The 24,944-nt window shown below is 42.0% G+C and overlaps 1 protein-coding gene across 1 annotated transcript in view; it reads left to right on the forward strand.

Moving 5' to 3' along the window:
- Positions 1-251: 251 nt before the first annotated feature.
- Positions 252-24,944, forward strand: part of ARMC2 (armadillo repeat containing 2) — a 108,075-nt gene continuing 83,382 nt past the window's right edge. Inside the window, exons 1-5 of the mRNA XM_043592066.1 lie at positions 252-473; positions 6,943-6,989; positions 8,637-8,897; positions 9,375-9,447; positions 18,543-18,714. Coding sequence (XP_043448001.1) covers positions 8,680-8,897; positions 9,375-9,447; positions 18,543-18,714 — 463 coding nt within the window. The 5' untranslated portion in view covers positions 252-473; positions 6,943-6,989; positions 8,637-8,679. The remainder of the gene's footprint in view (positions 474-6,942; positions 6,990-8,636; positions 8,898-9,374; positions 9,448-18,542; positions 18,715-24,944) is intronic.

Genomic DNA, 24,944 nt, shown 5'->3' on the forward strand with positions numbered 1-24,944 from the left:
CTGCTAATTTAAAAGGTAACTCCTCGCCACCCGTCTTCCAGGGCGATGCAGCGCACTACGGCTCGCAGCTCTCGCCCAGGATCCTCCCGCCAACGCACTGACCCGCCAGAGCCTCAGCATTTCTACGCATGCGCGGGGAAGGGCGGGGGCGGTGGTGGTGGGGGGGTGGGTGTTGTGGGTGACCCGCGCAGGCCCAGTGGCCGAGCGACGCCGGGAGACCTCCCAGTCTTGCCTCTCCGGGCCCCGCCCCGCCCCGCCCCACCCTGCCCGCGCCTTCGCCGCAGACGCTGCCTCGGGAGAGCTCGAGGATGAGCTGAACCTCCGCAGCTGTTAATGTCACCAGCGCTAATCACAGGGACTTTGGGGCTGGCCGGAAGCCCCCTTCCCTGCGCCCACTCCCAGTTCATTTCCTGTCCCGTTCCGCCCGCCCAGCAGCGACCTGGCTCAGCAGGCAGGCGGCCCAGGCGCCCCGGGTAGGTAGTTTGTGTACGGTTACCATGGAGACGCTGGCAGGCCTAGTGGAGCGGGCGGGCTAGCAGGCCGGGAGGAGGGTGGGCTGGCAGGCAGGGTGACCACGCTGTACCCTGGCCTGAACCCGTGGAGGAGGGGGCATTGCCGGGAGTGGGGAAGCTGCTGTCCGCACGGGAGGTGAGGCGTCCCTCGTGGGTTCACCGGGGACCTCTCCTGCCCTGGTCCGCCTTTCTGCCCCCAATGTGGGGAGAGAGGCCCTGTGTATGCTCTCGGGGTCGGTTCGCGGCTGTCCTTATTTCTTCTGTACACTGCTCATTTAGCTAAGTGCATGGCGCTTAACAGAAGCTTGGAAATACTTGTTGGATGCCAGAGTGGTAAACCAAGGGGCTTTGTCTAGACAGCGACCTCGCCACCGTCACACAGATTGTACATAAGGAGGGCCCCAATAAATAAAAAAAGGTGTGTGTAACAATATACAGTAAACTATATCGTATGTACATATAATGCCTCTTATTATCAGTTCCCACGACTATCACAGCAGGCCTTCCATCCCTAGAATTGTTTTAACTTGGTAGAAAAGCAAGTAGCACTCTGTTTGTATCCTATTTTGTGAGTCTACAAAACTGATTAGTTGTTGATTTGGCCTACCTGATATTCGATAAAATACCTATTAAAAATTCTCCCTTTTCATAAAAAAACACTCCTCATTTAAACTTGAACTTGTGAAATTTATGGAAACACTGAAGAAACATCATTTACTTTCATTTTGCCATTTCTTATTTTAAATGCATTTTTTTTTTTATTCATGGGAGAATTCTTATTGTATCCTTTTATGATATAGTGCCTGGGTAGTAGTTAACTCTTCCTTAAGGGCCAGGCACCATGCTAAAGCACTTTACATGAATTATGTCATTTCGTTATCAGAACAATCCTATGAGGCAATCAATTATTGTCACCATCGTCGTTTTACAGATGAGGAAAAGGAAGCTTAGAGTCATTACAATCCTTGCCAAGGTCACCTAGCTGTGAATTGCCAGAGAGTATTTGGGCCCCTGTTCCAGCACTGCACTTTAACCACTACCCCTCTGGGTGCTCAGATCAACAGAAAAGTATTTCAAAATCATGGAAGGTCTTGAGTACAGATGGCCCTGACTCACAGTGGTTCAACTCAAAAAATTTCAGCTTTACAACGGTGTGAGAGCAATATATATTCAGTAGAAACCATACTTTGAATTTTGATCTTTTCCCGGGCTTGCACTATGTTCTACGATACTCTCTTGTGATGCTGGGTAGTGGCAGCCAGTGGTAGCCCTCCAGCCAGCCATGAAATCATGAGGGTAAATGATTGATACACTTACAACCATCCTGTACTCATACTGCCATTCTGGTTTTTATTTTCAGCATAGTATTCAATAAATTACATGAGCCCTTCAACACTCATTCTAAAATAGGCTTTGTGCTAGACCATTTTGCCCAACTGGGGGCTAATGTAAGTATTCCTGAGCATGTTTAGGCTGTGCTGTCCTATGATGTTCAGTAGGTTAGGTGTATTGAATGAATTTTCAACTTAATGATATTTTCAACTCACGACGGGTTTTTCAGGATGTCACTCTATTAGAAATTGAGGATGATCTGCATTTGATTTGCAAGGAATAGAGGGGTGGAGATGGTCAGCCTTTCTCTTGTCGCCGACATCTTGATAGTGCAGTGCTGCGTTTAGCAAGAAGGCTCTGGTTCAGGTGACTACTGGCAGCAAAGGTAAAGACAGGTCTTTATAATGAACTATGAATTTTTACAAATAATGACTCTGAAATGTTCCCCCAACGAGTGAGAAATATTTTGTTAAAAATGAAGGTCTCCAGCTTCAAGTATCCTACTGCTGGTGGTGTTCATCCTCTAGGGATCCTATGGACGTCGTAAACTCAGGACAATGATGCAAGACAGAACGCAACCTTTTTCTTCTTTCCCTTCAAAGTCTACTCCTGTTTTCTTTTAAAAAAGATCCCCTTGCCCTCTGATCCCACCCCTTCAGGTTTGCATAAAGTGTCACCTCTGGCTCCTTCCTGTCCTCTCCGACACCAAATCCTATTAGTTCTTCTGTTCTTGTTGTCCCTCACTTATTCTCATCTCTCTTCTTCCCTTTGTTTTGCCTTTACTCCTTTATCTCAGGCTTTCCATGCTGCATTCACAGATCACCCCGTTGATCAAGTCTTACTCCATGCCAGGCAACTTGAAGTAAAGGCAAGGAAGGAAGAGGCGACTGAATTTGATCTCATATCACCACATGGCTCAAGAATCAGATACCATTTGAGATAAAGTCCCATATGCCTTTCTAACCCATTGTAACAAATGTCTCCAATGAAAGAAGCCATATTGCCTTCAGCTGGATATTTCTTAGATCTATATTTGAATATGGAGTTCAGCGATTCTACGAGTGTTGACCTCCACACCTTCAGCTGTGCCTCACATAAAGAATTGCGGCTCAGAGTCTGGTGAGGCAACACCAGGAGCACAGTGGGAGGGTGTACTGCTAGAGGCCAACCAGTGACCTTGCAGAGTATGGAGGAGGAACACCTAACTGAGGCTGGAGGAGGGGGAGAGGCATGTCCAGGAATGCTTCCTTGAGGACCTCTAAGAGTTAGTTGGCTGATTACACAAGAACTACCTGATTTTGTCCCTTCTAGTCTTTTTCCTTTTCGTCCTACCCACCCCTGCCGGATCACAACATGCCTCAAAATCTATTAATTAATTTGCTCAGCAGCTTTTATTTATTTTCTTGACCTGCTATTCCATTCTCTCTCTGGTCCAACTCCAGTTTATATTTCCAGAGCTCATTCTTGTCCAGCACACACTCCATATGTTCTTGGCACTCTGCCTTGGCTCACCCATTGACTTTCCTGGAAATTCCTTCTCTACTGCAGCCCTGATATCAGCCATTGCCGCATGCTTCAAATTCAGCATTTTTCAGAACCCAGCTCAAGGACCAGCTCCTCTAGGAAGTCTCCCTGACACCTTCTCCCAGTCAGAAATCCCTTCCTTTTTTTGTAATAACATGGGAGTTATCTCAGTTTTTTTCATTGACCCCATAGTTTCTACATTGTATTAAGATTATTTGGAAGCAAGGCTGACATTTAACTTGTACACTCCAAGAAAGCTGCTCCTGATGTGAAAATATTGGCATGTCTCTATATTGGTGCATAAATAGCTGTAGCCCCAGGGCCTCTGACTGCCCTGCTCCTCCCACCCCATCTCATGAGTAACAGTTTGAATATCATCTCTGGGCATATGTCATAGCTTTTGTACTATTGTCTAAGACTCCCTCCCTCACAGAACTGCTGTAGGGATTAACTGAGAGGATGTACTCGAGACTGTTTAGCATAGTGCTTGGTATTTAATCCATACTAACTGAATGGATTTGTTCCAATTGTTAGGAGAATTTTTATAAAGTTAAAATTTCTGTGATACTATTGTCTTCTAGTTCAGGTGTACTTTACTATAACAGACAAGCTTTCAAACTCTGAGTGATTGTTGAAGTTGGCAAAAATCCTCTTTGATAAGAATTTGTAATTTAACAAATATAAAGAAAAAAAATACTTCCCTACCCCCCCAAAACAAACTTCTAACTCAGTTCACTTATATCACTGAACATTTCCATATTTGATTTAATGACATATTAACATTAATATAATAATAGATTAACTGTGTAGATCTTACATTATTGAAACTGCTTCTCACAATGTAACTGTTAAGGTTTGGGAGGAGGAGAAAGGAAGAGGGAGAGAGAAAGTTGTGTTAGAATTAGTGGTAAAATTTATGTACAAACATATTTTTAAGCCCATTATCTATATTATTTCCTCCAATATTTAATCAATTTAAATTACTGTGTGCCCAAATAAAGTACAAAATTGTTAGCATTTGACCTGAGTAAATATTCCTGCTTCCTTACTCCATGAAAGAATATAGTTTTCCATGCAAACTAAAATACAAAACCTCAGTCAGGAATGATGGTCCATTATCACTCATCCAAAGCACTTTCTCTAATCTTTATTGTTTGCCAGATTACCTTTGATATTGCTAGACTTATTAGTGCTATGTGGGGCCAAAGGAATCACAAACCTGATTTGGGCTCTGGGGGACACCTGTTCATTATATAGAACTTCTTCTCACTGAGTGGTATACTTTCTTTACTGCAGTGGGCCTTTTAAAAAGTGATATGGCCACTTGAATTAGATGTGATGGGACTGAATTTATATTATTTTGCATCCAGAAAGAATACAGGTATGTCCTACTTCTGAAGATTCATGTTATATCACTTTGCTTTTATGCAAGACCTGCATTAGGGCTTTCTTTGTAAAAGTGAAAATCCTCTTCAGATTTCTACTGAAATCTATTTCAGTGAAATCTATTTCACTGGTGAGTGAAAACAGGTTATTAATGTAGGTCTTTTGTAAAAGCAAACTGGCAGAAAGTGGGGAATACGGTATGCTTTACGCCATTTCGGCTTACCAGAGTTTTCATAGGAATGCTCTACTTTTCGATAGCAGGGGAAACATGTATATATGGCTCTATAAAAAACACTTTAGCGGTGCCTGGGTGGCTCAATCAGATAAGCATCCGACTTTGGTTCAGGTCATGATCTCATGACTTGTGGGTTCGAGCCCCGCGTCGGGCTCTGTGCTGACATCTCAGAGCCTGGGGCCTGCTTTGGATTCTGTCGCTGTCTCTCTCTGCCCCTCCCCTGCTCATGCTCTGTCTTTCTGTCTCTCAAAAATAAATAAACATTTAAAAAATTAAAAAACACTTTATACATATTTTTAATAATTAACATTGAATATTTTAAAAAGAAACAGGCAATCATATCAGAAGCATTAGAAGCAAAATGTACTTGGCCTGTCGGTTTTTTGTGTTTTATTTTTAAACTTTTTTTATTTAAGAGAGAGAGTGAGCATGAGTGGGGGAGGGGCAGAGGGAGAGAGAGTGTGAATCCCAAGCAGGATCCGTGCCATCAGGGCAGAGCCCCATGTGGGGCTCAATCATATGACCCTGGGATCATGACCTGAGCCAAAATCAAGAGTTGGATGCTCAACTGACTGAGCCATCCAGGCGCCCCTGGCCTGTCATAGTTTTTGTTAGTTGTATTAATCTACATGATTTTGGAGACTTTGCTTAAATTCAAAATCCTAGATCAAAAATTCCTAGAATATGACTGCTTAAAGTAATTTTTTACTGTTTTACCTCACTGGGCCTTTCCATATGAAAGGAATGGCATATTGTTTGTGGTTTTCATCATGCTCTTTTCCTCAAAAACTTTTAGGGTAGGGCCTGGGTAGAATGAAACACATGTTCTTGTTGTCTGTTGTTATATAACAACTTAATGTATACAATCATAATATAGTAAATCCTCTTTACTTGTCTAAGGAATCATCTGTTGACTCTACTTATGGAAATGAAGTCTTTTTAGTTTCCTTGGGCATATGTCACAAAAAATTTTTTCTTTTTTGCAGAAGTTATTCTAAAATTGGGCACTGAAATATAGGAATAATTTCCAGTCCTCTTTCTCCTTAGAGATATAACATTTTCAGGACATCCGAGTTGTTACTGTTTTTTTTTTTAATGAACACCTATTACCATATACTAATTAGAGTTATGTTTTTAAAATCCCTTTTTAAAGTTTAGAGCTGTAGAGGTGTCTTGCCATGTTAACCAGACCTCCATGGGGACACATCAGCATTTAAGAAGGATCTGCATTCTCAGGGTGTCTGGGTGGCTCAGTCAGTTAAGCATCCAACTCACAGAATCTGAAGCAGGCTCCAGTCCCCAGCTGTTAGCACAGAGCCTGACACAGGGCTCAAACTCACGAGCTGTGAGATCATGACCTGAGCTGGAGTCGGATGCTTAACCGACTGAGGCACCCAGACACCCCAAGCATCCAAATCTTAATCTCAGCTCAGGTCTTGATCTTAGGGTCTTGGGTTCAAGCCCCGTGTTGGGCTCCATGCTGGGCATGGAGCCTACTTAAAAAAAAAAAAAAAAAAAAAAAGAAGGATCTGCATTCTCATTGCCCTTGGACATGACTTTAACTCCTTAACTGAGAGAGTGAGCCTGGAAAAGGATATTTGATATTGATATTTAGCATTTATTCATCTAAGACACTATCTCAAATTGAAGGGGACTTGAATCAATTCATTCAAATACATCATGGGCAAAGGTGGGGCAGAAACTTAACCTGAGTTTACAGACTACATTTAGAAAAGCAAATATAGCTTGGAAATAGGACTCATCTGCCTAAATCTAACCTTATACTAGCAATTTGTGTGGAGGACAGTGGGGGGGAAAGGAAACTTTAGTTAAAATTTTAACAGATCCCCCCAGTGTTGTTGTTGTTGTTGTTGTTTTAACATATTAGAGAATATGAGATGATTTTCTCTTCCTAGTCTGTCTTCTTTCACGATCTATTGTCTTTCTCTCCAGGTTTAGCTTTCATCTTGACTCTCTTCCTTGAACATCATTTCCCTCGAGTAAGTATATTCCCATAGGCATAACTGTGCACATCAACCTATATTGTTGAAAGCTTTTTTTCCACCCTGATCTTGTAACTGTAACTGTCTGGTAGATTTTTAATTAAAAAATGTTTGTGACTTTTTCTAGTTTAGTTATAGAGGAATGGCTTAAGCATGTGTGGATGAGTTTAAGTACTCCTTTCTTTCTTTTTTTCTTATATTTTAACTTTATTTTTTAAAATTTACATCCAAATTAGTTAGTATATAGTGAAACAATGATTTCAGGAGTAGATTCCTTAGTGCCCCTTACCCATTTAGTCCATGCCCCCTCCCACATCCCCTCCAGAAACCCTCAGTTTGTTCTCCATATTTATGAGTCTCTTGTTTTGTCCCCCTCCCTGTTTTTATATTATTTTTGTTTCCTTTCCCTTATGTTCATCTGTTTTGTCTCTTAAAGTCCTCATATGAGTGAAGTCATAGGATTTTTGTCTTTCTCTGACTGACTAATTTCACTTAGCATAATACCCTCTAGTTCCATCCACGTAGTTGCAAATGGCAAGGTTTCATTCTTTTTGATTGCCGAGTAATACTCCATTGTATATATATACCACTTCTTTATCCATTCATCCATCGATGGACATTTGGGCTCTTTCCATACTTTGGCTATTGTTAATAGTGCTGCTGTAAACATGGGGGTGCATGTGTCCCTTCAAAACAGCACACCTGTATCCCTTGGATAAATGCCTAGTAGTGCAGTTGCTGAGTTGTAGGGTAGTTCTATTTTTAGTTTTCTGAGGAACCTCCATACTGTTTTCCAGAATGGCTGCAGCAGCTTGCATTCCCACCAACAATGCAAAAGAGATCCTCTTCCTCCGCATCCTCCCCAACATCTGTTGTTGCCTGAGTTGTTAATGTTAGCCATTCTGACAGGTGTCAGGTGGTATCTCATTGTGATTTTGATTTGTATTTCCCTGATGATGAGTGATGTTGAGCATTTTTTCATGTGTTGGTTGGCCATCTGGATGTCTTCTTTGGAGAAGTGTCTATTCATGTCTTTTGCCCATTTCTTCACTGGATTATTTGTTTTTTGGGTGTTGAGTTTGGTAAGTTCTTTGTAGATTTTGGATACTAACCCTTTATCTGATATGTCATTTGCAAATATCTTCTCCCATTCTGTCAGTTGCCTTTTAGTTTTGCTGATTGTTTCCTTCGCTGTGCAGAAGCTTTTTATTTTGATGAGGTTCCAATAGTTCATTTTTGCTTTTGTTTCCCTTGCCTCTGGAGACGTGTTGAGTAAGAAATTGCTGCGGGCAAGATCAAAGAGGTTTTTGCCTGCTTTCTTCTCTAGGATTTTGATGGCTTCCTGTCTTACATTGAGGTCTTTCATCCATTTTGAGTTTATTTTTGTGTATGGTATAAGAAAGTGGTCCAGGTTCATTCTTCTGCATGTTGCTGTCCAGTTTTCCCAGCACCACTTGCTGAAGAGACTGTCTTTATTCCATTGGGTATTCTTTCCTGCTTTGTCAAAGATTAGTTCCCAGATGTTTGTGGGTCCATTTCTGGGTTCTCTATTCTATTCCATTGATCTGAGTGTCTGTTCTTGTAAGCACTCCTTTCTAAAGTCCTGGATGAAAACAGTTAATATTTTGTACCATATGTTTGCAGAGTGGGGTGTCTACCTGAAGAACATTTTATTTTAAAAGGAAAGATGCTATCTCCAAATGATAAAAAGTTAGAAAAGCTGGATCCATTTTATCGACCTTCTATGTCCAAGCAGAAGACCAGCGCAGAGATCATAAGTGAAGCACGAAATGCATTAAGAACAGTTAGGACCCAACGACCATTTACACCACGGGAAGACCAAAGAAAGCTATTTGGGCCGGCATCTTCAAGAACACCAGAAAATAGACCTCCTTCCTCCTTTAGGTAATGACATTTCTCTTGCCTGTACACTTGGATATGTAGCTACCAGATGACATTTTCCCTTAATTCTAGTTATGGATAGTTGCTTTCTAAAGTTGGATGTCTGCTAATTGCACCTCTTGTATCTATTCAAGATTCCTAAATATTAAGTCCAGACCTCAGGTCCCAGAAGTTGCTTTGGTTTAAAATGGTAAATAGTGGTTGTCATAGCAAATCTGTAAAGCAATATGAACAAAGCTTTTTTAAAAAATCACTGTATACATTTCTTCTCTTCATTATTCGGTAACTTGTAATCCCCCTAAAAGTAATGAAAAGACTTACTAATAAAATGTTCTAAGTACTGTGATTTTTTAAAATTGTTTCTTCCTCAAGGCTTATGCATTAAATGCTTTTACTTGGTTTGGGCTAAAGTTAACTAACATATACTAGAAATAAATGATTCTTCACAAACTAATATTTCTGTTCCATCTCCTCTGCTAGCCTCCATGCATCCAGTTTTGAGTCATCTGATTCCAGGCCTATCTCCAGTGCTCGTCTCAGTCCACTAGAGCTTGTGAGTACTTTATATTTAAGTGCTGTGAAATGGAATTGACCCAAAATACTTGGAATCAGTACCTATATATGCTAAGAAAAGGATCACGTAGACCTAAGTATACTAATAATTTAATATGAAAGCAATTTATTTTTTTTTCAAATATATTTCATGTCTAATGAAACACTTCTATTATTTATCTATAATTTCATAATAAAGAAGAATTTAGAAATATACAGTGACCTGGCAAACAGAATGTTTTGCAACATTTTTTTGTTTTTCACAATTTTGGGGGTTTTTTAAAGTTATGCATGTATATTATTTTTAATAGTTATGTATACAAATAAATTATATGTATATGTACATAAAGTTTCAAAGATTTGTTACCCAAAACATTCCAGTGGTCTCCTGTCCTCTTATTCTTCATTTTATCCTTCCCATTGGTTCTCACTTTAAACTCTTTTAGCACATTCCTTTGGTATATACATCCAAAATTTTAAATAACAGTGTCTTGCTCCTCTCTGGCTTATGAGATTGAGGAATTATCTAATGACTTCTCACTAAGGAAGATGAGGATTTAACTCTTGTCTGTCCTCCCACACATCATTACAACACATTCATCTTTTCTGTCCCCACTGCTACTCTCAATATAGATACATCATAATTTTGGTTAATCTCTTTTCTCTATGATTATATAAACCCTGTTTATAACTGAGCCTTGAACTATTGATGATTACTTCTCCTTCCCTGTAGCACTTTTTGTTTTCCCTGGTATTAATAATTGCCTTGCTTTTTTAGTTTTGTATTATTACCATTTCAACCCTAAGCTCTTCTCCAAGATCTAAATCTCCTTCATATATCCAGGTACATAAGGTATTTTATTGATTAATCTCTTTGGAGAACTTTTCCCACTTTCTCTCAGACCATTTACCCTGGGCACCTGGCACACATGTAGTTCTCCTTCTTGTGAAAGCTTTCTTGTTTCCTGTATCCCAGATTTTTCTCTGTCTTGATTTGCTTTTGGAATACTTGCTCCAGTAGCTTCTAGAGAAAGAGTGTATGGGAAGTACATTATTTGAGATCTTGATGGCTGTTTTTGCTCTCTAGAAGTTTGTAAGATTTTTCTCTTTGTTTCCAGTGTTCTGAAATTCCATGACAATGGACCTTTGTATTAGTCTGTCTGTCATGATGGGTATTCTCAATGGAATCTCATGCCCTTCAACTCTGGGAAAGGTCCTTAAATTATTTTGGTGTCTCTTCCCCTCTTTTTTGTTCTGATTGCTCTTTCTGGAATTTATTATTCCAATATAGGATTCCCTGGACTTGTACTTTAATTTTCTTTTCTTTTTTTAAATTTTTATTTCCCTTCTCTTTTTGGAAGAGACTTTATCTTCTAATCCTTTTATTGAGTTCTTTTCATTTCTGCTATCATATTTTAAAAATATTTATTTTTAATTTTCCAGAAGCTTTTCCCCACTCTTAAGTTTTTTCTTTTTTTAAAAAAAATTTTTTAATGTTTATTCATTTTTGAGAGAGAGAGCCAGAGCATGAGTGGGGGGAGGGGCAGAGAGAGAGGGAGACTGAGAAACCGACGCGGGGTCCAGGCTCTGAGCTGTCAGCACAGAGCCTAATGTGGGGCTCGAACTCACAAACTACGAGATCATGACCTGAGCTGAAGTTGGAAGTTTACCTGACTGAGCCACCCAAGTGCCCCGGTTATCTTTTCATATGTATATATGTATGTATGTGTGTATATATATATATATATATATATATATATATATATATGTATGTGTGTGTATATACACACACACACACACACATACATATACATATACGTATACATATATATATACATGTATATAGTATTCTTGTGTTTCATGGTTGTATCATCTTGTCTGAGTATATTAGTGATAATTTTGGTTTTTGAATTGTTTCCTTCTCCCTTTAAAATTTTTGCTGTTTGTGTGTGTGCATGCATCTTAAACAAGAGAAATTTATTTTCTCACAGTTCTGAAGATTAGAAGTCCAAGATCAAGGTGGCAGTAGGGCTGATTTCTACTGAGGCCTTTCTCCTTGGCTTGTAGATGGCCATCTTCTCCCTGTGTCTTTACATGGTTTTCCCTCTGTGTCTCTGTTGCATTTTTATGTTTATTTTGCTCTCTGTTTTTCATATCAGAGGCTCTCCCCTGATAGCTCATGCTGCTTGTTTGGCTGCTCTTATTTGGAAGTAGAAGCATGCGGAATGGGTTGATCAACCGGTAGGTGATACCTACTCATATCAGGGAAGTTTAGCTGGGCTGTGTTGTTTGTGAAAGTCCCAGTGGTGGTAACTTTAGGAATTTTCTGTGACTAGTTTATTGGAAGTATCTCAGAATATCTTCCAAGCTCTTGCCTACAGGATAAAAGCTGGTTGCTAACTTACAAGAACCAGCTGGAGGATGAAGTTAGGAATGTCTACCATTCAGTAGGTAAATATTCAATTAATATCTATGTTTATAATAAGTACCCTGACACTCAACTCTGGAAGGCAGCTATGCTTAGCACTATACCACCAATGCCTGCTGTGACACTCAACTCTGTATGATTAGCCTGATGAAGAGACCCTCTGTTTTACCTTCTCTACAGAACAAATCTCCCATCCATGTGGCCTGACTTCATGGAACTGGGAGGGAAGGAGTTACACAGATTTTTACCCACTCGTCCTTATTTCAGTCACCTCCCCTTATAGCCCTGCTGCATAAGTACCTGGTGATACCAGTCCTTTAGACTTTCATGGAATTGGGGTGTTAGTCAAGCTACTTTTCAATTTTTTCTAAAGTTTTATTTATTTTTGAGAGAGAATGAATAGGGGAGAGGCAGAGAGAGGGAGAGAGAGAATCCCAAGCAGGCTCTGTGCTATCAGCGTGGAGACCAATGTGGGGCTCAAACTCATGAACCTTGAGATCATGACCTGGGCCGAAATCGGGAGTTGGAGGCTCAACCAGCTGAACCACCCAGGTGCCCCTGCTTCTCAATTTTTATTACTATGCATGTATGCATATTTGTGTGTGTGTGTTTGTTTTTGATGAACTATTTGTGGGTTTTTTTGCTGAACTATTTGAAAGCAAGTTGCAGATCTTTTAAGACTTCATCCATAAAAGTTTAATTTGCATGTCATGTGAACAAGGACAGTCTCCTACATCACCACCACATTATCATCACAGCTCAGAAAATTAACATTACTCGGTAGTATCATTTAATGCACAGTCCATGTCCAAATGACCCCAACTGTCTCAAAATGTATCTTATATTCTTATGCTTCTTCTTATATTGCAGATGGCAAAAATAGGGTTCCAAAATAGTAAGCATGAACCGATATGCAATAAATACTTTTGCCAGCCATTTATTTATATGTAGTTTCTTACACTTACAGTCTTGGAGAACACTTGGGTTCTGGGCCAGCTACAACAAGAGGGAACCCCTGTTTGGCAGCCCAGTGGGTCCACCTTATCGTAAAGTGGCTCTCTATTTTATGATTCTGTCATTGGACTCCTATGAATTGTTTTTAACATTCTGTAGTTGTGAGTGATTCACTCAATAGGCCTATTGTTTTCTAAAAATTTCTAGTTGTAGAGTTAACCTGGTCCTTGTTACACTGGTACAGTCTTTAGACTGCAGGATTGGATGTTAGACAAAGATAATATGGACATTTGCCTCTGTTTAGGGTCATTATAATTTCATTATAAGTTTAGGGTCACTATATTTCTTTACTGCAGAATGTCTAGGTGCTATGTACAAAGTAAAAGTGGACTCAGAAGTCCCCATGTCAAGTAAAATAGCTCTTTTAGTTTGAAATCTTTTTGTTATAGCAGACTATGTGAGGGTCTTAAGTATATTTCATTTTAAACATAATTAAAGTTTGGAGCCCCCAGTCAAAAAAATCCTAAAAGTGAACTTATGCTATTGCCCCTCCGCCTTCTTTCCTCTTTTCCATCTCACCCCTGAGAGAACCTCTACTCTGGGGACTACTATCCTGGCAAAGTGGGGAAGTAGGAATGGAGGAGGAAGGAGTGGGGAAAAAGGAGGCAGCTGGAGGCTGGGGCTGGGGTAGCTCACAGATAAGGGGCTCACTTGTGGAAGGAATCTGTGAATACCTAACCAACAGAACCTCAGTACTTTCTGGCTCTAGGTTCCTTTCTCAGGCTAGTTTGGCTTTTAATGATGCCTTGACTATCAGTCAGTCGAGGAAGAGGGACCAAGAAAGCAACCCATTCCAGCTCCTACATTTAACAAATCAGCTCTACTTCTTTGAGCGTAAATGTACTTCTTTGAGCGCCTTCTCCCTGTTTCTACCCCCCCACCCCACCCCTCCCCCCGGATCTGGCCTGTGCTCCTCCCACTGCCCATCCTCCTGCAGGTGGTGGACTGTCTCTACTCAGGGGCACTCTGGCTCCTTACCACCCAGGCCTTGACTGCCCATTAGCACCTGTAATCCTATAAGACATGAAGTAAACATGTATACCTACTTGCTATATCAGTATGCCCTGGTACCCCTGTTTTCTTTTGTAGCAGCGCCCCACGTTCCCACGACAACTCGACATGTGGGGCTGCTGGGTGGTGGTTGTTATGGCTGCTTTCATTCTGCTCCCCTGGTTATAGCTGGTGTTCAGATTTATATTTATACAGGAACAGCTGCTCTCTTACTTTGGATTGTATAAAGTAGGAAAAGAGATGTGGGCCTGTGCATAAATAGGAAGTTTTGTCTTTCATCATTATTATTGTCAAAACTGAATTCTCTTGTGTTTCCTAAACTTACAAAGTCTAGTTGTTTAAACCCCAAGTGTTTTTTTATTAAACTTTTTATTGCCACACTAAAAAGACACAGATCATGAGTGCAGCTTGATAAATTTACACAGACTCAACATACTCTGTAACCAGCATTCAGAAAGGAAAAATAGATCATTACCAGCATCCCAGAAACTGCCTCCCTAGGGTGAATATTGTCTTGATTAATCACAGCATAGATTAACTTGAGCTATTTTTAAAATATTTTATAGGAACCATGCTCCAATTATTTGACAAGGAAAACAATGTGGTTTATTTTTAAAAGAAAGGACTTGGGGGGTGCCTGGGTGGCTCAGTCGGTTGGGCGTCCGACTTCGGCTCAGGTCATGATCTCACGGTCCGTGAGTTCCAGCCCCGCATCGGGCTCTGTGCTGATGGCTCAGAGCCTGGAGCCTGTTTCAGATTCTGTGTCTCCCTCTCTCTCTGCCCCCTCCCCCGTTCATGCTCTCTCTCTGTCTCAAAAATAAACGTTAAAAAAAAAATTAAACAAAAAAAAAAGAATGGACTTGGAATCCCATATATACCTTGGGGATAGGAGAGATCCAGGGTAAGAAAAAGAATGAGAATGAGAATGTCAAAGCAATGTTCTTTCTGTCACCATTTCTGAATGGGAACATTACAACAGTGAATCACATGCTGAGAGTGACAGAGGAGCCCAGCGTACCTGTGGAGAAAATCATAGTAATAGAGGTGCACATACAGTTACCACATCCAAGGGTTATAGGCTTGAAGGAATTGTTTTAACAGCTTTACCGAGGTATAATTTATCTACAATTGTATCAAGACTCGGAGTTTTCCAGAGAAAAAGACCAGTAGATAGATAGATAGATAGATAGATAGATAGATAGATAGATAGACAGACAGACACAGATAGATATATAGAAAGAGATTTATTTTGAGGGATTGGTTCACATGATTAAGGAGCCTGAGAAGTCCCCCTCGGTCTGCTGTCTGCAAGCTGGAGGCCCAGGAAAGCCAGTGGCCTAATTCCAGTCAAAGCCTAAAGGCCTGAAAAACTGGGAGGGGTGGGCTGGGGGGAGAGGGTAGCAGGTAGCCAGTGGTTTGAGTCCCCATCCGAATGTGAAGGCTCGAGAACTGGAAGTATTGGTGTCCAAGGGGAAAAAGATGGATGTTCCTGCTGAAGCAGAGAGGGCAAAAACACCCTTCTTCATTTCCAGGAATTTTTAATATTTGCTTTCTAACTTCCAAGAGGTCTTGTGTGTGTGTGTTTGTGTGTGTGTGTGTGTGTGTGTGTGTGTGTGTGTGTGTGTTTTGTTGCTCTGCAAATTAAATCATAGCAACTTCCTGAGGTGGGATATGGCAGATTCCCCTTCCTGTAGAATAGGGGAGACCCTGCCTTTCCATCTGGTGGCCCAGAGGAGCCGTGCCAAAAATTGGTCAAGGCCCACAATACTGGGAGAAAAGTCAAGGCCAGGCAGATTCCTTAAATGTTCTAGGAATTCTGTCTTTTTCGATTGGGTTATTCTATGAAAATTCTTTCTTTCTTCAACAAACTCTAGCAGTTTGAACAGCCAGAACAGAGCTTAAAATCTGACTTTGTCAGTGTCCTTGATTATATTCACGTCACTGGTTAGTGTCATGACACACAAAGTGACTGAGGTGAGGTTCTCAAGTGAAAATTTCAACTTACTTACATTGTTCTCTGAAATTCTAAAATAAAGTGAATCTTATAAGAAAAAAAGTTCTTTTACTGTTTTGCTTCATAAAAGCCAGTTTGCTCTACAAAGTGGAAGAACATTTTGTAGAACCTGGCAGGATAGAAATTGATGTCTTGTTCAGTGGTTTTCCCTTGAAGAACTAAAAACACTTACATGTATTACTTATACTTTAAGTAGTCCAGTGAGGTATATGTTTAAATGGGGTACATGATTTTAGTTAAGGACAATAGTCAAATGGGACTCATTTTTCACTATACAATGACTAATTTTGCACTAGGAAAATGGTATCTTTTATCAAGGGGCAGTTAAAGGGATTTATCTTGCCATGCAGAGATAATTGAGTTATTTTCCTTTGGATAAAAATTAGCTTTGCATATTTTCCCTTTTTATAAGATCTTTTACTTAGTACCCAAAACATTTATAACTGTTAGGGCATCTATCAAAGAAGTCATCTACTTTATTTACATTATTATTAATTGGCAGACTTCTCAATCTTTGTTTCAGATTCAGGGTACCTGCAGAGCACTGGCATTCTGAGATAAGAAAACCTCCTATCTACATTCAATATTGACATTATCCTTATATACTTCACCTTTCATAAAGCTCTTATTTTCCTGTATTATATTTTTTGCTTTTTTTGTTACTATTAGTTTCATGACCTAAGTGGCATTCTTATGAATATTTTGTAACAATTAGACTAAACAGTAAAGGGACTATTACGTAAATATAGCATAATTTATACAGACAAATGAGTGTTGCCCCTTCAGAAGAGACCCCTCTGAATTCAAAATCTCTTTTTCCAGCCAAGTTGTGTCAGAGGCTAGGGCCTTGACTTTTGAGACTTAAAAGTAACTTGGAACCAAATCTGGTTAATAAAGGGTGAGCAACTTACATAGGGAAGGGAGCTTCATTTCTTGAGTTTCCATAGAGGGAATTGTATGTATGTCAGCGTCCCTGAAAGAAGAGGCCTCCTATCTCCATTTGGTAGCTGGGCAAGTTCAGAGAAAGGAATGGCCTGCCCAAGTTCACTCCACTACTAGTAAATCGACTGCACTCCAGTTTGGGTTTGATCTCAGAGTCATTTACTCTTCCCCTATATTAGGCTGAGTATTTTATTTACCTTTAGAGAAGGTTTATTTACCTTCTTTATTTAAAGCCGCTTTATTTACCTTTAGAGAGGACACACTTCTCTAAAGTCATGAAGCTAATATTTTTCTATCTGGCTTATGGGTTGATTCTAATTGCAAATGAATGAAATGATACAAAACAAATATTTTGAAAAATATCATCAGTGTTGAAAGAAGCAACTTATTGGAAGGAGAAGTCTAATATAGATGTCGAGGCTCTATTAATGTATACGAGAAAATGAGTGTTGGGAATTATGTGCCATATATGATAGATAACCTCACTCATTTTTCCAAATTATCTGACTTAAATTTCACACTGGATTTTTAAGAAATTTGTTGATTAACCTACCAGATTGAGAATCACTCATTTCACATATTACGTAAGTAACTTCAGGAACTCTAACTCAGTTGTTTTTGGTTAGAGAGCTAAAAGCACCTGCTGCCATAAAATTGCTCGTTCATAAGCACATGATCTTGTTAAGGTTGGAGGGAGGCAGGGTCTATCACCAAGCCACACCAGAAGTGGGAGTTGAGGCCCACGTGAGGTTCTGGCGCTGGGCTGGGCGCTGGGCTGGAGGGCACCACCACCTGAAAGTGGGACCGCAGGGTGCTCTGGGTGGCACAGTGCTTGGTGCTGGTATTTCTATTTATTTATTTTTAAATGTTTGATTTATTTTTGGGAGTGAGGGAGGGAGGGAGGGAGAGAACGAGCAGGGGAGGGGCAGAGAGACAAGGGGACAGAAGATGCAAAGCAGGCTCCATGTTGACAGCAGCAAGCCCAGTGTGGGACTTGAACGCATCATGACCTGAGCCCACGTCAGCCGCTCAACTGACTGAGCCACCCAGGCACCCCGTTGTGCTGGTACTTTTAAAAGTACTTTTAAAAGTAAGGAATTGGAATGTTGCCCATAATATTCCTTTTCAAGGGGTATCAGCATAGAATTCTGAGAGGTAGAAAATAAAACATTTTTATATCATAAGTCCAAGACAACTTCTTGCTCTTAGGTTTTATGACTTTATAATCTAAATTATTCAAGGATATTTATACTCTTAAAAAAATACTTTTCTGGAGTCCAAAATATGTTAAGGCAGTATTTATATTCCCCATAATTCTTGACATGTATGGGTGCCAAGTAACTGTTTTCTGAGCTGGCAGGAACACAAAAATTTACAAAGCATTTTGAGTATACTCTGTCAATATTGCAGTCTCTTATACAGATACCTGTTTCCTAGCGTGCATAAATTGTTTTTTCGAATATGCTAAGCCCGATAGAGGATTTAATACAATATATTTGACAAAAGCAATGGGAAGTTGCTATACATACACATACGTGAGATAAAATGGCCCGTGAGGTGTAGAATCGAGTGGCGGGGTGAAGCGAAGCTGGAAACCCCCCCTGGAGGTGTCAGTGCCAGTGCCAGGGTGGGGGTCTTATTTGAGACGCGGAAACTCATGCCAATCATTTGAAAAATCTCTTTCCAGAGACCGAAAGCTCCGGCATCTCCCGCCCCGGAGGAGGACCTGTGCTTTTCCTTTCCCAAACCCCCAGTGGACGCTGCAAAGATGAGAAGAATAAGCAGTGCCCGGGCGCGCTTATTCAGGGCGGCCTCCCAGGGGGCTCTTCTGCCTGACAGGACGCTTCCTCCCGCTGAGCGTAAGGCTGGGTGACATCCTTTAAACCGGGGGGTGGGCAGGTGATTTGAATTTGCACATACAAGTTATTTTTACAGGACTTTTTTTCAAACCCCACAGGATTTTTACAGTAACACTTAGTTAATATTATGCAAAAGCTGGTGAAGAAACATTGTTCATATATTTTTCTGAGCATTCATGAAGAGTACCTAAATATCACAGTTTTTCTAAAAAAGTTACTTGGTAGGAAAAGAGTATTAGGGTTAAGTGTTTTCTAATGAAGGAGTTCACCTGTATTGGAAACAAGTGATTTTTTTAAATTAGTTCAAACAGTTGTTCGTTTCATTAGGCACCTTTAAAGATTCATACAATGTGCCCTAGGCTTAGGTCTTTGAAGATACCTTTCCAATCCCATGTGACAAAGTAAGCTAAAGTTGGAGGCTTTTCCAGTTCTTTCCCACAGAATTGCTGGCAGGTATCTACACCTGGAGGCAGAGGTGCTACAAACCTCAAGCTCTAATGTGTGCCCCAAACATTGGAATCAACCCCTGTCCAGAGTACACTAAGAGTTTTTCAGATTCTGCAGGAAATGTCTCTTCAGTGGGATGACAATGAGTCTAGAGCATCACACCAGTATTGAGAGAAAAAAAAAAAATGAAATAGAATAGAATAGAATGGAAGACATCAGGGCACATCACAGATCGTAGGGCAAGTATTGCTTCAAGGAGACCTTACTGTGGTCACGTACATGTGTGTTCAGGGTCATATTATTAATTTATTATATATTACACTTAATTTATATTATGAACTTATTTTTACTGCATGTAGTCCAAAAAGTTGGAAAACCACTTTACTAGGGGCTGCAGAACGGGCCCTCCTTCAATCAATAAGATGAGTAGGGGTAGGTGTACAGTCACAGAGAGGAGATTATCTGAAGATGGATCCCAAAAGTTACAAGTCACTGCCTGAGGATCCTACTTGTTTGATATTCAAGGGTTTTCTTTTAATGAGTCACCAACACTTAAAGGTAGAAGATCTCATGGAAGCATCCAGATTTATGACTTCTTATGAAAAAATTAGAAGATCTGGCAGTCCTGGGCCTTTGTTCCGTGTGGCACCCATCCACTCCCATTAGCCCGGGGTATGGGCTGCAGTTCCCTATGTCTCCCCAGCCCACTTTACTCATGTTCTGGTCCCTCTGATCCCTGTAATCCCTGACATGGCCAAAGAGACTCATGAAGAAGTCATGAAGAAAGGGAAATAGGCAATCCAGGGCACTCATGTCACACGGTAACAGATGCTGTCACGGGATATATAATTAGGCAACTTGCTTTACCTCGATGTCCCAATTTGTTTCCTTCTAACAGTCAGTCAATCAGATATTTATTGAACCCCTTCTAAGTGCCAGATACCATTCTAGGTTCACAGGGTCCTGCCTTCAAAGAGCTTGTGAGGGGGGATAGACAGTAAACAGGAAAACAAAGAAATAAGATAATTTGGGTCCGACGAGGGCTATGAAGAAGATACGCAAGATGACAGGATGGAGAATGTCATGGCGGGAGTAGCTCAGGTGGCACAGGAATGTGCTTGAGGAGGTGACCCCTGGGTTGAAACGTGACTAGGGAGAAAAAGGCAGGTCTATAGAAACCTGTGGATGAGGTGCCCGTACTGAGGGACAGCGAGGCCCGAGACGGGGGGAGGCTCGGATGGTGGAGGCTGGGAAGGCCAGTGTGGCGGGAAGGTGGTTAACCATGGGAACGTGAAAGGAGCGGAGGCCACAGCCCGGCAGGGCCAAGCTGTGGAAACCAGCCCAGACTTTACTCTGCTTGCACTGAAGAGCCAGGGCAGGGTTTAAGTGAGGGAGAGACCTCATCTGACTTCAGTTTCTCAGCTATAGCCGCACCTTAGGATCACCTGAGGAACTTTTCAACCGTTCCCCCACCAGGGCCCCAGTTAGACCAGTTAGATCCGGAAGGATTGGTAATTGCAGGAGCAAAGCCCCTGCCAGCAGGAGAGGGGATGGGATCTGGAGTCCGGGGTCAGGGGTTGAGGTCAGACCTAGAGAGCAACAGCGTCTCTCCTTGTAAACGGGTGGTAGAGCTGGTGGGCCGGTACTGTTGTTTGCTAGATGTCTTGCTATCAAGCCTGAATGCCGCCTCCGCGGCGTTTAACTCCTGGTTGCTCACCGTGGGAGCCTTGCTGCTTCCTGAGCTGTTCACGTCTACAGGGGAGTGACTGGAGAGACAGTGCTTCACCCACCATTCCCATCTTCTTTGCTTCCCTTGTGGCTCTGTGCCTTCCCTTCGAGGCCACCTGGCCCTTGACTGTGCACCCACAGCACACCTGTGCTTGGGAGGTGCCATCTGCGGGTGTCATTTCCCAGCACCGAGGCCGTCCCCACGCCTCCGAGCGGTCAGAAACAGGTCTTTGTTGCCGTCCTTTTATCCACCCTGTCTGCAGGTGCTCCCTGCTCATCAGCCCTGGGGTCTGTGTCAGCACTCAGGAAACAATGGCAGTAAAAAGTCAGAGTCATTTTAAAAGCACCGTTGCCCAATTAAAAAAATATGTTATATATTATTATATATGGTATACATGTATATTTTAATGCTGCAGCCTTGGAATTATTGTCATTTGTGCAGGAGCTCCCTGGGCTTTGTGTCAGAGACTCTATTGTTTAGTAAAGGTGTCTTTCAGTGGGTGACTGGGGTGTAAAGGCAGCCGTGCTTGGAGACAGAGGGTGTGCCCCTTCCTTTGATGTGAAGTCATCTGTAGCCGACTCTGCCTCGGGCAGGGCTGGGGGTGTGGTGGCAGGCTTGGAATTCCTGATTTAAGAAAATGAAAGGGGAAGACAGGTGTGTAGTGATCTTCACAGGACCAGCAGTTTAATTGCTCTGTGTTGAAATAGGCTTTTCGGCTGGACATGGCAGTGATGCTAAGGCCGCCCCAGTTACTCTAGCTGGACAGAGACCTCAGGGCAGTCTCCCCACCACCCCCCCAACCCCCCCCATCCCCCCCTCCGCCCATTCCCTGCCCTCTTTGCCTTCACAGGGAGAGCCCTCGACAGGCTTCCTAAATGGGCTTCCTAAGCATCTTCTGGGTCCGCATTTCCCTTTCTCACCACTGCTGCACTTCTGTTCTCACCTCTTGCCTTGTGCTTGGCCTTCTAGGCCCCTTTCTCATCCTCCCTCAGCTCACTGATGACCCTCAGCCCTTAGAGCAGCCAGAAGAGCCTGGAGAAACCAAGCTGCCAACCACACATGGCTGTGAGCAGCCGCCTTCTCCCTTCATCCCAGTGGACCGTGAAAATGATTATTTTCTGTGTGTGCCATATGGGCCAGGAAGCAAATAAAAATCAAATTGCATCATCTTCTTGCTGAAAACCCTTTGGAGGGCTCCCTGTGCCTTAAAGGAGTGTTTGCCAAACTGAGTTCCAGCATTCCCTTGGAAAAGTGGTTCAGCACTCAAATCAATCTGCCTGCTTCCTCTCCCTCTTGGAGAGTCCTGGCGCACATGGGCATATTTGAGGGTCAGTAAAGATGCCTATTTAATTTTAATTCAACCCAGCATTTTACAAATGTACTTGACTGTGGAATCTATCTTTTGAAAAATGCAGTTTGGGAAATGCTGACCTAGCACAGAAGTTGGCAGACTTTTTCTGTAAAGGGCCAGAGAGTAAATATTTTAGACCTCATGGGCCGTATAGTCTCTGCTCAACCTACTCAACTCTGCTATTGTAGTGGGAAAGCCACATAGACTGATTTATGGCCACTGAAACTTGAATTTCCTGTAATTTTCACATGACACAAGATAGTGTTCTCTTTTTGATTTCTTCCCAACCATTTAAAAATGTAAAAACCATTCTGAGTTTGTAGGCAGTACGAAAACAGGAGGCAGACTAGATTTGGTGGTTAGTTTGCTGACTCCCGGCCTAGGGGATAAAATCTCTGCTCCTCATCACGCACAGCTCCGTAGTGATCTAGCCTAACATTCCAGGCCCTTCTTTTGACTCTCCTTTCCCTACCCTCCACAGCCTGTGCACCAGCGGTTTGGAACTCCTTGCAGTTTCCCATCCTGGTCCTGCTGATTCAAGCCTCTTGCAGGAGCTGCTCTATAATTGCTGGACCCAGTGCAAAATGAGAATGTGGAGCTCTTTATTAAATTATTGGGAATTTCAAGATGGTGACAGCCAAGCATAGGGCCCTTCTTTGTGTGGGGCCCTGCTTGACTATACAGCATGTATGCACATAAAGCTAACTCTGACTCCAGACTTTTGTTCCTTTTTCACAGAACTCCTTTTTGCCTCCTGTTAATCCTTGAAGAATACTTCTCAGGCTCTGCCTCCTCTATGAATCTTTCCCTGACCAACTTCCACACCCCTCAGGACTCTCCTGTTCTCTATACCACCCTTACTGGCTCAGACCATGCTGTACTGCATTTCTCTCTTTACATGTCCTCCTCTCTATCTCCCCTACTAGACTGAGCAGCTTCAGTAGGAAGAGAGGTTTTCTTTATTTCTTTCGGTAGGAAAAGAGCCTGAGAACCTAAAACAGGGTCTAATATATAGTAGGTGCCAAAGCAGTATCTGTGAAATGGAACCATTCCTGTATAGTAATACTATTTGTTGTAGACTTCTTTTTTTTAATGTTTATTTATTTTTGAGAGAGAGAGAGACAGAGACAGAGTGCGAGCAGGGGAGGGGCAGAGAGAGAGGGAGACACAGAATCTGAAGCAGGCTCCAGGCTCTGAGCTGTCAGCACAGAGCCAGATGTGGGGCTCAAACTCACGAGCCTTCGAGCCATGAGGACATGACCTGAGCTGAAGTTGGCCACTTAACTGATTGAGTCACCCCTGTTGTAGACTTTTGAAGTTGAGCCATGATCCATTACAAAATTAGTAAAATGTGCTACAGGTATTTACCAGGGACACACAGGGCATTGTTACGAATGCTCAGTTTAATGGTGGACATCCACCATCCACCCTGGAAGACTGAGCCCCAGGGCATCTCTTCGCTGTAGTAATAAGTGACAGCTCACCCCAATAGATTGTGAAGTTAGAGGGGGCCGCAGCAACTCCCCCTATGAGTATGGGTGTGTTTCCCCTCTAGAAGAGAAGCTCCCTGACCGCTGGGACTTCTTGGTTAGACCGCCAGCACCTGGAGCAGCACCTGGCATGTAGCAGTGAGTGCCTAGTAAATATCCATGGAGTAAATGAAGGAAAGAAACAGATGTTAAAATACAGGAATAGGCTAAAGATGCTTTGTGACCTAAAACAAAACACGTGCTTTGTTATTCAGCAGGAAAGATATTTAAGGCAGAGTGGTGCTACTGAGCGTGCCCTGGACCAGAAGTCGGGATTCCTGGGTTCCCTTAATGATGATGAAATAACTTCTGGGTTTTGAGTAAATCACTTTACTAGGCCACATTGTTTAATTCTCACCACATCCCTAAGAGGCGGGGACTACTGAGAAAGGTGAGAGAAAGGTTGAGTGACCTGCCTGCGTGGGTCAGCCAGTACTTGACCCCAAGTCCGATGGAAGGGCAAAGCCTACGCTCCTCCTACCGTATGGTCCCAGCTCTCCCCAAACTTGCTCTGTGAACTGAGACTGGTCACTTAACATTTGGGTTTTCAGTTTTCTCATCTGAAAATTGAAATTTGGGCTAGCTGATCTCTAAAGTTTCTTGCAGTTTTGAAATGCATTGTTTTGAAAGCAGGGGGCTTGGTCAGAGTGGACCAAGTGGTTTTGTTGGTTTTTATTGGTTTGCTCGTTCAAGTGCAGAAAAAGACACTTTGGGTGTTTGCAAAACAGTGTTTTTCTATAAAATCTCATCCCTCCCTGCCCTTTTGAAAAAAATATTCTCTCAGAGATTCAAGCATGGTAGCAGCATCACAGATGAACTATGCCTAATGGCCATTTGTTGATAAACACTGTTGTATCACAAGTTTAAGAATCTGCAGTCATAGACACAATAGACGTTTCAGTTTAGAGACTGGACTTTTTGCAACTCTTATTATCTTACTCCTCTTTAGAAAGCCTTATAAGCCAAAGCTGTCTTCCTACCACCTAGCAGTGGTGTGTAAGGCCTCCACCATCTGGCTGCTGCCCCTCTGATCACCTCTCTTCTTCTTCTCCCTCACATACTCCACTCCTATTGTGCCTTAAGCATGCCAGGCACACTCCTGCCTTAAGACCTCCATACCTGCTAATCCCTCTGCAAGGAAGATTATCCCTCATCAACTGATAACCAGATGCCT

This window comes from Prionailurus bengalensis, chromosome B2 (assembly GCF_016509475.1).
Source record: "Prionailurus bengalensis isolate Pbe53 chromosome B2, Fcat_Pben_1.1_paternal_pri, whole genome shotgun sequence".
Classification (NCBI taxonomy): domain Eukaryota; kingdom Metazoa; phylum Chordata; class Mammalia; order Carnivora; family Felidae; genus Prionailurus; species Prionailurus bengalensis.